The sequence below is a fragment of the Perca flavescens genome, chromosome 7 (assembly GCF_004354835.1).
Source record: "Perca flavescens isolate YP-PL-M2 chromosome 7, PFLA_1.0, whole genome shotgun sequence".
NCBI classification, from domain to species: domain Eukaryota; kingdom Metazoa; phylum Chordata; class Actinopteri; order Perciformes; family Percidae; genus Perca; species Perca flavescens.
In genome coordinates, this window is record NC_041337.1 from 19,602,094 (window position 1) to 19,618,113 (window position 16,020).

General features: G+C 42.0%; 1 protein-coding gene across 3 annotated transcripts in view; it reads right to left on the bottom strand.

Moving 5' to 3' along the window:
* The window catches only part of znf385a (zinc finger protein 385A), a 62,765-nt gene that overhangs the window by 9,998 nt on the left and 36,747 nt on the right, over positions 1-16,020 (bottom strand). For 2 of the 3 annotated variants that reach the window (XM_028583573.1, XM_028583574.1), the window contains 2 exons: positions 11,127-11,237; positions 6,035-6,209 (listed from right to left, as the gene is read on the bottom strand). In XM_028583573.1, the coding sequence (XP_028439374.1) occupies positions 6,035-6,209; positions 11,127-11,237 (286 nt within the window). Of the gene's footprint in view, positions 1-6,034; positions 6,210-11,126; positions 11,238-13,793; positions 14,244-16,020 lie in introns of those variants that run through there. The other variant, XM_028583575.1, reaches the window with a different exon arrangement.

Here is a 16,020-nt window from a genome sequence, read left to right on the forward strand (position 1 = left end):
CTTCTTCTTCCTTCTTCTTTTATCTTTCACTGATGTGGCCTCATCTTATTGAAATGTTTCTTGAAGGGAGAAATAGGAAACAGATACCACAGCCTGTGCATGCTTTGACTCACACCTGTTGTTTTTGGCTGGGTTTAAAGCAAAATTGCACTTGCTTTGTCACCAGGGCAAAGGAAATATTAAGTAAGCTCTCCTCTCACTCTGTGCTTACTTTCCTTCTGCTAGCTCTCTGTATCTTAATTTTTTATTGTTGCATATTTAAAATTGCATGACGGTAACTTTTTCTTTTTCCATCACAGAACATGTTTTATAAATACATTTCCATACACATGTTTCTGGTAAACCACTCCCATATGCAATGCCTTCAGTATTCACTAAGCAATGGGTGTTGGCTGAAAAAAGACCCTCTAAATTTGGGTGGGGTATTCAGAACTCTCCCCATCAGCAGGGACCAGCAGGCCCTCGTCCAAACTCCACAGGATGTAGCGCCGAGGGCATGCAATGGAAAAGCCCCACAAGATTATGGTATTAAAGGGATACCATGGAGTATTTCTGGGAAGAAAACAAATATTGACTTTAACAGCTCAATATCCTTTTAAGGATTACAACATGCTTTGTCATTTTGTCACATGGCAGAGTCCATAGGGGTCGTGATATATTTATGTTTTTGTTTCACCCTGTGAGTCTTATGTGACTACAGAATCATTTGTATAATGTATAGTTGCTGTGGCTACTCGATTGCATCATCTCTGATGAAGATGCCATTGTGAGTGCTTTCCATTCCACTGCTTTCCAAGATCAAAATTCCCTCTCTTTCCATATGGTAAGTTTCCAGCTGCAAGACTGCTGGCTGCACAAAGCATGGTCAAACAGATGTTATGATAAAAAGAAAAAAATTCTAACTCTGACTCTTTATGGCATTGAGAAGTCCATAAACCAGGTCTGGATCAAAGTACAGTGTGAGGTGTAGTGCTCTAATTGAGAGGTTTGTGATTCACAATATCCTTACTTTGCTACACCGCTGCCTGAGATGGTTAGGTTGATTGCAGTTTTGTACCTACAAATGCATGGCGGCAGAAAGATAGAGAAGCTAAAGTAGTTCTCTCTAGTATTGTTGTTGAATTTTGCCCACACACAGGCACGTACACACACACACAGTTTCATTACAATGTCGACAAACAAACCCCTAATCCACAGTGTCCAACATGTGATTTGAGTTAAAATCAAGTGGGAAGAATAGAGGTGGTTGGCCAAATAGTAATGAGAGATTTCATGATTGATGATGGCCTGGAGGTTTGCTTTACCAAATCATCACATCCAGTCACTGTTTAGCCTCATACCACAGTAAATGCCTCCTACACTCATCCCCCTTACAACAAATTCAGCTTGAGGCTAACCCCTCGGGGCCTCCATAACCACAGTTATTCACTGTCTGTCTCAGCAACCCAAAATTATGTATCTCACTGCGCAGACAAGTGTTTGTCTTTGTCATATTTACTGACTAAAATGAAAAGGATTTAGATTTGCTATTCTCTCACAGTAGCGAAGACAAATTGCTGTATTTTTCTTGCCCTGAGAATCCCACTGTCAGAGTTATTTGAATCTAGGGATATACTTTAATCTTAATTAAACATTGATAAGGGAGTTAACTGACCTTCTTCCCTGCAAGCTGGCCTCATAGCCAAACAGAAGAAGGCATTATTCACTGGGAAAGGTCAGCAGAGGGAGATAACTCAGTCCAGATGCTTTACACTATAGCCTGGTGTGTCTGCATTGCCTTAATCCACCTCAGGAAATTAAAGCTATGCATAGTATGCATTCCATGGGGAGAGTTTTTGTTGATAAAGCCGTGAGATTTAATACAGACTCATTAAGATTCAGACCAAAACCACTTCCGTTGTTTGCTGCAAGAGTCAAAGTTCATCCTTATTCCTTGAGTGTGACATTTTGTCTAGTCTGCGATAGCTTCTTGGAAATGTAAAACGTATCTGATTGTGGAATTAGTGTGGAAGGCAGTGTATTATGGAGTGCCTATGTAAGCAAATGAGAATGTAAGTGATCCCATAGGGTCAGGAACCAGACAACGAATACGCTTTTTTGTTCTTAAATAAAATGTAAAGCAGAACAACAGCGTTATTACCATAAACAATCCTAGGTGTAGGTGGAACATATTGCAGTGTTGGATATGCTTTGTTTATTTCAAATGTCGAATGAAAGTAGTGCAATTTAAACCAAGGTAAACAGATTACAGAGGGTTGCATTATTGTGAGTCTTAAGTATTGTGAGACTCTGTTCCAGCAAAAAAAAAACAGGAGGTTTAAGAGGACTGGTGTATTGACTGTGTGGGTATGATGCCCATTCTTAATGTTTAACGAGTTAAGAAACCCAATGCTTGCCCTACGAGAGCCGAGCCTCATTCATAATGCAGTTGGGTGCCTTTTTTCCTGTCTGGCCTGCAGCCTAACTCTGAGTCACACACACACACACACACACACACACACACACACACACACACACACACACACACACACACACACACACACACACACACACACACACACACACACACACACACACACACACACACACTCACATACATGCAATTATGTGTATTAGATACTTATGTTAATTACTTCAGGTTGATTTAGTCAAATATCTCACTTCAGATAACAAAATCCCCAGAAAACTTCAAGACTAACAACAAATATAGACAGAGCATGAAAAGCCTTTCAGGTCTTTGTAACTCAATACTATAGTCACCTCAAAGCCATGAAACCCTAGCCCTCACATGAAAGTCATCTGTTTAATTGACCTTGGGTGTGTGTGTGCCTGTGAGAGTTTTTGTGTGGACTTATAGAGAGCCATAATATCAGGGTGGATTTAACAGTGCCCTTCAATAGAGTGTGAGTGTCAGACAGCCGGGGAAGGAGGGAGGGAAGAGAAGAGTTTCTCTCCAAGTAGACAGCTGTCTCTCAATCACTCAGCCAAACCCTCACTTTACCAGGCCAAATCCTCCAAAGCCACTGGCCTCTTCTTCGCGGAGCATCTCTGTACGCAAACCTTTTGAGGTCTATAAAACTTGTGACCTGTTCTGAGAGCTGTAAGGTAAAAGCACTGCAATAACTGACCTTTCAACTGTTTTATCCTTGAGCAAGGGCTCAATGTGTCCTGATTATGGCCATCACTGCTGACTGCATTTGATATGTTAAGGAGAAGTGATGCAGTATAAAAGAGAAGGTCATCATACCAATACTAGACTGTACTTTGACTGTATCATATCTGAATGCCTCAGAAGACTGTCATATTGCGTAAAATCCCAGATCAACAAATGAATCATTCACAGGAAAAATCACTCAGTCAACAACAAATGCTGCTCTGTGTTGTAAGAGATTTGCACTGTGGGAAATCTCCTCGTCCTTCCATCTTTGTGCTTGCATGTGCCTGATCATGTTGTTTGTGTATGTGTGTGAATGCATTACAGCCTATGTGTGTTTGTCAGTTTCAGAGTATCTGCCCTAGAGTGACCCGTGTTAGTGTCCACAGAGCAAACCAGTGTCCGTCCTCCAGATGCTGCTTTCCCAGTTAAGGCCACGCACAGCTGTCTGAGATCTTTCCACCTACCATGAAGCAATGGGACAGGATCACACTGAGGACATGCATACTACACACACAGTCATTCAATCACAAACAAGCAAGCGTACAGGCCGACCAGGAAGAGACAGGGTTCCAGGGTCACGAGAAAGAGGCTTGGATGGAAAAAGGCATTCTTTCACATGTTGCTACTTTCACATCTCGGTCATGGCAGGCTTGTTTTGGCTCCTCATGCTTTTGGAGTTCGCCCCATGAAGTCTCACTAATGGCGACAGGCCTGGAGCTGATCTCATATCCCCCATGAGGAAAGGAGAGTGGAAAGGACTGGCCCTCTTACTACTCTGGGATCAGCTAGAAAAATTTGTTATTTTTATGCAGAGTCAAAGACAGTGAAATGCTAATGTCTTTGCTCTGGTATGTTGTTGCATTTTGGCCTTTATTGTACTTGTGTTTCATCTTCAGCTACAGAAACCTTTGTAAATGTCACCAAAACATGGCTGGTCTATTCAGCCTCATGTTTGATTCAAGGACAGTGGTGTTATGAAATCAGCCAAGTTTCTTTAAAGAAGGGGGTGTGGTTAGCTGACAAGGCACATGAGGAGGGTGTGGTGTTGTTGATCTGATTTAACCCAGCCATTACAGGTGTGTGGAAATGGATTGAGGAATTGATTCAGGAAGTAGAGGCGGAGAGGCGGAGAGCTTCAAGAGGACGCTACAGGCCACACACGCTGGAGACAAACATTTTGGAAGACAGATTCCTAGTGAGTTTGATTAAAGAGACGTTTTCTTGTTTCCCATAACATAACATTTTGTAAATACACCTTTTAAAACCTGAACTATAACATAGAGAGCGGGCTCGCCAACAAATGACACTGACCAGTAGCGGACGAGTAGCGGACGAGTAGCGGACGAGTAGCGGACGAGTAGTGGACGTAGTAGCGAATTACTCTTCATTAAAGTCAGATCATCGGCTGTCTCTGTCCTTTCAGATGCTGGCTTAGATTCTGGTCAAACTCTTTCACAATGGAGTCATCTTTATTTTATTTTCATATTTTGACTCTGTGGCAGATGATGTTTCATCTTCTCAATAACTCACTCAGGAGTGTGCAACATACACAAATATATGCACACCACAGTGGTGTTCTTTGAAAAGATGCCAAGAAACCACCATGTTTCTGCTCTCAGTGTAAATAAATAGACATCATTCCAGTTTAACAGAGCTGAGCTGAACAAAGCATTGATGCATATGTACACTCAAAACAACACTGTTGTTGTTGGACTGTTACAAGGAAATGTATGCATTCAAAATATTACTTCAGTGATATAAATAAAGTATCAGCACCAAAATATACTTGAAGTACCAGAAGTAAAAGTAATCATTACACAGAATGGCCCATTTCAGAAAACTGTATTATATTATTAGATCCTAATTATTGAGGCATTAATGTGTACATCACTTTAATTAGGCAACTGGTAAAGGTGAAGATAATTTCAATTCCTGTATATATTGCTAGGTATTATATAACATATATAATATATAATAATGTATTAGTTGATTTTTATTTTGTATTAATAATCTAAACCTGCAAATTAAATAACGCTGTCAAATAAATGTAGTGGGGTAAAAAGTGCAATATTTATCTCTGAGATGTAGTGGAGTAGAAGCATAAAATGGAAATACACAAGTAAAGTACAAGTATCTCAAAATTGTACGCAGTTCTTGAGTAAATGTACTCAGTTACTTTCCTCCACTGTTGAATATTATATATTTGGTTAAATGTGTGCTAGCATTTTAATTTGGGCTTTTTAATCTATTGGGAAATGGGGTCAGACTTCTGTTTTAAGAAGAATTTTTCTATAAACCTACTTTACTTCAGTCATCTGATCATCAGCTGTTTTCATTAAGCATTTTCCAGAACTTACTTATTGTAACTGCATTCAGACAGACTTGGACCCATTGCTTTGAAGTCATTTCTTAATGTAATTTGCTTCATCTATGTCACACTTTTAAAGTTACTTTCTCAGTATTCTGAATTCAAATTCACTATAACTATCACTGCGATCTCCAAATAAAGCAGATAATCAAACTGTCTAAGGTCAAATTCTAGTCTAAGGTCCTGGCACCTAACAGTTTTAGAAAGAAAGAATATGAGACACTACTGTCAAAGTGCATGTTCACAAGGTTTGTGTGACTGTGTTGTTGACCATAAGCTCTGCTGCAACCACATCAGACCACACAGAGAGCTGAGATGCTCACAAGAAAAACAAAACACTGCAAAGCCACTGTGATTAAATGCCTTTGTTATTCTTGCATATTTTCCATTTAATTTTCCAGCTGTATGATAAGCCCCTAAACATCCTGCATGGATTGAAATGATTATCTCAAAATTCGCACATGCACTTTCTCTGTTTCTAGTCCTGATAATATTTTCTGCTGTCTCACCCGCTTTGCTGGGCTCGCTGTCTGGGGCAGTGCCAGGGACTCCGGGCAGAGACGGGGAGGAGGTGGGGGGCACAGTATGATGCTTATCCCCCTCCTGAGGGCGACTCTTAGAGGTCTCGATGCCCTTGATTCTCCTGGCATGGCGGTTTCCTTTGTAATGGGCTTCTGCCTGGCTCTATAGGAGAACATGAAGCAACAAAAAAAATGTATGTTGTAAGTTTACACCATCAGGTGAATAAAACATTGCAGGTTGGATTAGACTCACTGTGACACCACACCATAGCACTGCACACACATGTCATTATGATCACATGTTATTTAATATACTCTGGGGACTGGAGCCACAGACAGCAGGCAGGTTATGGATTACAAGCTTGGGAACAAAAAGATGCATTGATGCAGTGATGGAGACATTCAAAACATAGACCTGCCCCCCTTGTTACTTAGTCATCTTATTGTCTTATAGGTTTTCAAATTAGCAATAGATTATCCTGCAGTACATTGAGTCTAACAAAACATCTGTTTCCGGATCATCCATTTGTCTACATTGGGCATAACTGCTCAGCTCAAAGTTTTGACATACATCCTCTACATACGTACAATACCAAGGGGAGTTGAACTCGGGGTCAGTGAGATGCCACACTATCTGCCTAGAGGGCTCATGAGTCCCGCTGTGACACTCCCCTTCCTTCTACAACACACGCACATTATCAGTGGGAGGCCAGCATACGTCATAAATTCTGTGATCGCCTTCAGCTGCTCACTGAACAGGGTCAGGCTCTTGTGAAATCTCAGACTTATACATACGTATATAGCTAGTACATGCCAGCTAAGACCCTGTCTGTAATATCTCATAGAAAGATAAAATGGGGATGCAGAGTGTGGAGGTTTTCAGGGACTGGAGATCATCCTGCATTCCAACAAAGGAAAAAAAAATGGCACAGAGATCTATTACAGAAGCTAGTGTGGCTAATCTCCTGATGAAAAGCTAGCTACTAGCTAATATGTTTGTTCAGAGAGTAAACAACAGAGGCGAGTCATTTGTCAGGAGACTACCGGGGGGGAGTCTGTCTCTAGTCTGTGTATGTTTGTGTGTCTGCACAGAGCTATGTGGGTCTGGGACAACAAGGCAGATGAGATGCAGGGTTATACTGAGCTGTCGCCAGCAGTCTAGCTTCACAGTATGGTAAGTTTGAAACACAAACACACACATATACACAGACACACAAACATAGGTGGGCAGGGGGTATTCATGTAACACTATTTGCCATCTGTTCACCCGTTCTTTATCTCCCCTCTATCATGGTTTAAGTGTCCCACAATTAAAAGCACAAAAGGCTCCTTACTGATAGAGACACATCAAATCAGTGTGGCACTTGAGTCAGATAGCTCCCTGCTGTCTCCACAAGTAGGTTGTCTGAGCAGATGTTATGTCATGTGCTATCGAGGGGCCAGTGATGAAGATGATTATTAAGTGGCTGAATTACAGTTTGTTGCCAGGGAGAGAGATGGTCTTAAACAGCGTCTGGCAGCTGCCATAGGTGCTGAAAGGCTTGGGACATCACACTGATCACAGGCTCAGGAGTGGGGATAGACTGGCAGGTGGCATGTTTGTAGGCCGCTTGTGTATGTTTGCTGTATGTGTGTGCCTGATGGCATCCATGATGTGTGCTGGCACAGGAAACCGAGGCAGTGGCTGGAGTGATTTAGAAGATCACATGTTTCTTGTAAATCATGATGACAAACTGGGCTCTAGATATAGCAGACCCTCTGTAACTATATTGTGTCAAAGGGGTCTTAAGAAGCTGCTTTAGCAAAGCCTGTAGATCAAGGTGGAGAGAGCTGTGAGTGCAAAGTGGGATCTGATCACAGATAATAGAAGGAATGAGAGGAGATAGAAGGATATAGGTGGTGCATGGCAGGCCGCCACAGAGCAGGCTCCCTTAACCTCTCTAACCAAGCCAAGAGGATCAATTGCCAAACAGCTGAGTATCAGTGTAAGGTCCTGGATGATGAGAAGGTAAAGATAGTCAAGGGAAGATGGAGGATATATGGATACAGAACTACAAGACATGATGTAAAGAGCTGGACTGAGAATGGGAATGATATAAAAGAGACAAGAGAGGAAAAACTTCACGACATCAGCCTGTGATTAATTATGCAGAGGGTTCAAACTGAGCAAGTGCTTTCCAGCATGACTATCATTCTGAAGGGAAAGCTGTGATGTTACAGTATGGCTACAGCTGCAGCTCCAGATGAGACATAGAGGAAAAGAGTTAGAGGAAAAAAAGAGAGGAAGATCAAAGTGAGAGAAAATAATATATAGACTGGGACAGTAAACAAGCAAAAAAACAGAGTGAGAGGGGTGGGGGAAAGTAGAGAGGAAGAGAATAAGGGATGTATATCAGCCTATAGTCTTGCTGCAGCAGTGACGCTGGTCAATGCAGCACGACAGAGCCTATGATGTCACTAATGCAGCACACCACCAAGGTTATTGTGCATAAACTACTATTTAACACCTCACACCATCACACGACCCAGGGACTGTGGGGCACAAACCCTTCCCCGATCCTTTCCTTATCCCATCTCCTTCCCCTCCAAGTCTCCTCTCTCCCACTTTCCCAAGATGCACTGGGGCTGTCAGAGCCAGACATTAATCCATGCCCTTGACGAATGCATCTTATAATAAGTAGTGGCAGGCAATTTTAGGCATTTCCACACTGTAAATAATGCAGTATGGGAGACGGAGACAGATAGAAAGGGGGGGGAGAGAGAGACAGGCAGAGAAAGAAAGAGGCACAGAGAGAAAGATCAAACCGGGATGCATGAATGATGGCAAAATGATGCGCGAAATAAGGGGAGCATGCGGCGCGAGCCTAACCTAAACAACCCAATCAACTCCCAGATGTCAGATAAAAACAGAGAAATGTCAACATCAAGGGCAAAATTATTCTTTTTCTATCAAGACAGAGCCCCGGACTGGAAAAATGAGGCAGGAAATGCGGCACAGGATTCTTCATAATGTTTCCCGCTGTATTTCTTCACCCATGACATACTTATCCTTACTTGACAGTATGCAAAAGAGAACAGCGTGGGTGGGGAGTCATTCTATGGGGATATAAAGGACAGTTTTTCTCCAGCCAAGTGCAGGACAGCACCAATTACACACAGCCTGCTGCAAGTTTGACATTGCTGATATACTGCAGTGTGTGCCTTTTTGCTTGTGTACACTGGAAGCAAAAGTGACAATGACAGCAGAGAGGTGGTGCAGTCCTGCATATCATAATCCTGGGATTTACATTTGTACATGTGTGTATTTTCTATGTCTTTTATCTGTCGGAAGCCAGAAGATAGACCAAGGCTGCAGTAGGAGTCACCAATTGTTACCTCTCACACATGTGTACAAATAAACATGACATGAGCTACAGTGGAGAGGCCAAATGCTCATGTAACCTAAATCTATGCTTTCACATTTATTCTTCTTTCTTTATTTTAGATCTTTATTTTAGAGATAGAAAATCATACCTGTATGCATCTTACAGTAACTGGTCTAAACTCTTTTATGGCATGCTCACCAGATATTTTGTATATTCTTTTGTAGCTTGTGACATTTATATTACTCTATATAGTTTATTGTTGTAACAATGTTTTTTTGCGGCCTCTCTTGAAATTAAGATGTACATCTTAAGAGATTTTTACCTGGTTAAAGAAATGGAAAATAAAATGTATTCATAGTATTAATGGTACTGTAAGGAGGAGGGGCAGACCTGGCCAGATATCACTCTCAGGTTCACGCCAAAAAATGGCAAATATCAGAAGTAATAGAATAAAAGGTAAAGTGCAGCCTACTGAAATACACAGTATTTATTACCCTACTTTGCACACTTTCCAGTCAGAATTGCTCAACATACAGTCTTGTTTTGGTTATAATTTTAGGCTGGATGTAATGGCAAAAATACAGAATGGACAAATTAGGTGCTTCTCTTGAAACCATAGTTTAACCATTTAGTTAAATATTTAAATTATTCAGATTCACTGTATATCTTACCTTTTATCCATCAGGACATGTCTCTACTAAAGAAGCCTCTATTTGACCGCTACCTGTGGGGCTCAAAGTATTTCATCATATAAACATCTTTGTCTAACTGTTTCCTGCGCCTATGAAGATATACAGCAGAGAACTCTGCAAAGAGTAGGCTCAAGATTACAGCCCTGCAGCTCCCTGACCACATGGAAACCATGATTGTAGACCTGAGGAGTATATATAGCACCGGTCCACTCCTTAATGTTGTGTATTATGGATGGATGTACGCCCTAGCCCTGAAGTCTGCACCACTGAATACAGAGCATCACAGCCAAATTATACTCTGCGCACATGACATTTGGCACTGATGTTGTCATGTGTCTGTCTGATTCGTCCACAGCAAGAAGAAAAGAATGAGAATGGGTTTGCATAACTAAAAATAAAACACTTCCATATGATTTTTGTTTTCTTTCATTTCTCATCAGTCATATATGCAAGTTGCCCATGGGTATAACGTGCCATTAAACTCCCATTATGAGTTTAGAAATAAACTACACCATATGGAGAAACAGATAAAACTGCTGTTAAAATTAATTGATAGAATTATACAAAAGCATGAAAAAAAAACAGTTCATTTTAAAGAGATTCGTACTTGATGGCGTACTTGTGTGAAATTAACTTCCCAAATGTTGAATATCTTAAATCAAGCTATGTTAACGTTGATGGGCAAGAGAAAATCTCCTTGAAAATGCAGGCAAAAATCCTAAATCTCCCTCTCGGCTTCTGCAGCAGCTCTCTCGGCTTTGTGCTGCAGTGATTATTGCTTCTACTAGCTCCACACCGTCTTGAAACAAATTAAATTCCAACGGGGTCAAAACTGCCAAAACACAGCCCAAACAAATGTACCACATCCACTGTGTCAATACACGTTCTTGGGGGAGCAAACAGGATAGAAAGCCCTCCAACACATTCCTAAAGAAAAAGTTTATGAGGTGAAAGGTATATGGGAATAAACAGCAAGATACAGCACATTTAATGCCACATGGTTTATTTTATGTTTTTTTTTACCTCTGAGTTGAAGCGGATCTGGCAGACGTTACAGGAGATGACTGGCCGCTTTGTCTTGATCAGTGGAACTCCAAAAGTGTGGTTGATCACGGCCTTCTGCACCGGATCCATCTGACAGAGAAAATGACAGAGAAAGAGAGGAATCTGTAAGCTAACATTCATACTCACTTACCACTTCTACAGTTCTGTGCTCTAGAAGTCAACAGCCTCGAGTGTTTACAGTGTTAGTCCAGTGTTTGCTGTATGTTTGTTTTTATGTTCAACAAACAGTGGTCAACAGTGTTGACGGTGTGTTGTTAGCTGAGACACCGGTTCCATCCTACCCAAGCTCAGGCTTCTGATCCTGACCAGGTTGTAGTTTCATGCTGTCCCTGTGTTAATTGTTTCAGCTGGGACGTCCATCATCTACATGGTGTTAAGCACCTCGTATAAATTTAACTTGCTCGCTTTAAGAGCTCTCCAACGTGACAGTGGCTAAGCCGCACACTTAAACTCTGCCCCAGACACACAAGGCCCTGCATGTACCCATTTAAAAGGGCTCCGTTCCAATTATTTGTCTATGTTTGAAGCTGCATTTATCTAGCGATCATTGTTAATTGACCTTAGCATTAGTGTGGAGTCAATGGCTGGTGTGGATTTCCACCACAGACAATTGTCTGGCACTATGTCTACAGCTAAAGCAGGCAAAATGTATAAGATGATGTGGCACTGTATGGGTAGGCAAAAGGAATGAAGAAAAACAAAAGTCCTGGCCTGAGGAGCAAAATGAATATGATGCTGTGTGTTTTGAATTCATAAGGCACTGAGGGAATGTTCCAGAGAGTACTCCAAGTCTGATGCAAGTCTGTTGGTTTGGAGAGCCCGACAGACGACAGACTAAATTCGGCTCATTCCTACGTTTAATTTGGCCAATCACCAAATTTCCCTTAAGGTATCTTGCACCCAGAGCCATGTAGTCTCATCTAAAACACAAATGGCTCAAGACTCTGGCCTGAGGAGTGACGGAGACACAAAGAGCGCTTAAAATGAGTATTCTTAGAACTCAAAAAACAATTACAGTTTCTGCACGGTGCATGTTACTCGGCAACTGCAAAGAAACAGGGTAAACAGAGAATGAAAGAAATGGGGAGGAGGCCCCGAGACATTTAGCTGGGTGACAGGACTGTACAAAAACACACCATCTGGAGGAGCTAATGATTGAGAGAGTGCGAGAGGACGACGGATTGGAACAGATAGAAAGAGAAAGGGAGGGAGAAATGGGAACGAGCCCAGAGAGAGAGAGAGAGAGGAGAGAGAGAGAGAGAGAGAGAGGCCCAGGCCGGACATTCTCACATCGCACATTCTTATCTCATTTGGCTCTCTTTCCATTCCACGTTCCATGACTCTCTCCATTTCTCTCCCCAGAAACAGCCTAACGTGTAGGCTGGACTGCTGCTATGAATTCAGATAAATAGAAGGAGATGGGCGGACATTAAGCAATGACATTGGTCGATGAACACTATCTGTGCAACTGCATGAATACCTCAGCAGTGACCATGCAATAGCCAGCTGAAGACAACAAAAAATCAACTCATATTTTTTATCAAATCTTTTAAACTCCTGCCTAATGTTACCCCAACTCCCATTCCAAACAAACATAACTGCATAGTTGTGTGTTAAATACTGTATGTGGGTTTTCGTGCTGTGACCCATCATCGAGTTTAACAAGAGCTGAACAGGTCTTGGTGGAGTAACTGTACATGAATCATGGGTTCTTCCCAGCCAGTCATACAGTACTCTGGGTGTGGGTCAGCTATGATCCATCCAGTCTATTCAGCTGTTAAAACACCACCCAGCTGCCAACAAGCCTTTTTGGACAGCAGCTTTTAGGGCCTCTTACCCAAATGTTCTCCAAAACATGTCCTCATGAAATAGAAGCAGAGCATTGTGATGCAACTGAAGAGGGATTTTCCAAAACTCGCTCAAGTTGAAAATCAGCAATTGTCTTTCAAATTGGCTGCATTTCCTGCATTATTAGTTCAAATCACTTTAATCTCTAAAATCTGATCAGCAAATAATAGATATTGTCATTTAGATTAATAGAAGTAGAATTAGTGAGTTTTGGAAACATGTCAGCTCGAGTATGTGGTGAGAGCTCTGGCAGATGTAAGTAAACCACACAGACTTCTGACATTAGCATCACTTAGTGGTCACATCAACAGCTCCACAGAGCCTTAAGACCCAAACACCCTAATGCCTTTTGTTAACACAGAGCTTCTTCTGTGGAGAAACAGCCCAAAGAGCAACCAAGCATCTCCCAGCGCTGCAGAGCGGTATGCACCTCACTGACATCTTTTTCTTTCACTTTAACCTATCTCCATTCTTTATTTTTCAGTCTTTCATTCTGTTTTTGTTTTCCGCTTTCTTCTTCTACTGTTGTGTGTTTGATCAGTTCTCTGCAACAAAAGCAACCAAAGAGGAATGCACTGTTCGGTTACTCTCATTGGGACCACTCTGGCAGTCACACTGAAGTCTGGACTGTGCCAGATAAAAACAGCCCTTTGAGGCTCTAAATTCTTCAGTACTTTTGTGTTGTGCCCAGATTAAGATACTGTTGGGTGAAAAACAAACAAACAAACAAACAAACAAACAAACAAACAAAAAAGCTCCAAGCATTTAGGTACTCACCTTCTTCTCCTCTGTGTCTGTAGAAGCTTGGAGCTGCATTGTTCCTCCTGTGTGTGTGCTGCTGGCTGAGGTGTGTGTTTGAGCCTCAGCATGTACAAGATTGAGATTGTGTGGTGCACCTTCTTGACTCATTCAGCCCCCTGGTCGGTTGTCAATGCTGAATACATAAGTCAATAAAAAAAAAAAAAAAGGACTTGTGCCGAGTGATGCATTGCCAGCTACGTTTTCTTTGTTTCCCCTCTTTGGGCGCACTCTCTGCTTCTCTTTGAAATGCTGCAAGAGGAGAGGTACTGTAAGTGTCTGCTGTAAGGATTTTCTCAAATCTCTGCCTTACTTTCTTTTGTTCCACTGACACATCACCTAACAAGTGCCTCTTCCTTTTGTTCAGCCTCCTTCTCCTCTCCTCTCAGCTGCTTTCTCTCTCTCTGCCTCACGCTTCCCTGTAGTGCATTTCCCTCAGTCTGCTTTCCAGTTTTCTCCTCCCTTCTCTCTCTCTCTCTCTCCCCCCCTTTTTCATGCATACTCGATCTGTCCAGATGCAGCCAGGATTGTGTGTCCCACTCTCCTCCTGCTCAACTCTGAGCTTTTGCCCGGCCCAGCAACCCCCAACCAAACCACATATAACACACACACACACACACACACACACACACACACACACACACACACAAAATACTCTTCTCTGGTTTCTTGCTACTTTGAAGACATATGTGATGTCTTGCAGCCAGACATCAGTGCATCTAATAAAGCCCCAAAACACATTCTAAATGATTACTATTCTGATTAGTGGATCAGAGGCAACAGGTGTGATGACATGTCAGTTAATTAATCTGGAAGATTAGTGCTGGAATAAGACTATGGAATAAGTTAAGAAGGATAGTGAGAAAAGAGATAAAAGGAGCATGGATAGCAGGTGAGATTCAACAAGTCTGTACACGGCTTTGCGTGATTGGACACCCTCATCGGAAATTCCTGACTTTGCAGCCTGAGCAAGCCCACATCAGGGCATGCATCTCGGCTCAAAGGTGTGTGAGCGTGCGTCTATATCAGGACCAGCTGCTACAGCTACAGATAAATAATTCAGCTCTGTCACTGTCTAAAGGCACATTGGGCGGGACAGGCAGGTAGAGGACAAACCACATTAGAGGACCATTAAAGCTGTATATGGCTGTAGGACAGGCCATCCGTCTGCTATGATGCTAATAACCCTAAATATGAGTCTCATTAAGACTGTACAAACTCAGGCTCAGCACAGATCACTTAATGAGAAAGAATGATAGAATAACTAGCTGCTAGCTTAGTGCAGGGGCTTTTCTTAATGTTGCTGCTGCTATAAGGCTGTGTCTTCATTGCAATAGTGTGCATATCACACAGTATATTTATCACACTGTGTTGGCGCAGACAGGCACCAGCAGGCATGGTACCTTTAATGTGAAATCATCCTAGTTTACATTCCATTTATATAGTTCTATGAAAGAGATGAGACTCGAGCAGAGTCATGCTCTGATTGTTTAAACATGATTTTGCCTAAAAGCCCAACAAGCCATACAATATTGTCAGTGATGTAAACAGAGCTGCAAACACTTTTACTCTAGGTCTTCCTGTAAACTAAATTAAGCATAAAACACGGCTGAGGGCCACGATTACCACGTAGGAAATCACCAAGGCAGAGCCCTCATTAGCAGAACACAAAGTTGTGTTTTTTATTTTTGCATGTTTACAGATCAAAGATGCATTCTGAAGCTGTACTATACTTAAAACAACTGAGACTGTGCACTTGTGTTTCAGGCATCACATGCTCTTCCCTAATACCTTTCAGTCAAATATCAACTGTACTATCAGTCAGTCATTTCTCCATTGTTTTTAATGCAATGTAGTAAAAGCATCAAAGTCCATGTGTAAGTGTCAATACGCAGTGGTGCTACAGTATAAGGTCAGACTGTCCTTCAAGGCTCTATGGCCCCATCTCCTGGCCACTTCGCTGTAAAACAGCACTTAGTGCTGGCTCGCAATCATCAGCAGCAGCAACAGCTATTAACATTCACAGCATCCCTGTGGACCTTCAGACGTAGTTAACGCTCTGAAAGGGAGGATGGGGAGCAGAGGGATGTTACAGAATGAGGCAGAGAAAGAGAGAGAGCTTCAGAGGGAGTCTTCCAGAGGCAGCATGAGATGGAATAAAGAGGAGCAAGCAAGAGTGATTTCAAGGCTGTGCCAGCAGACACAA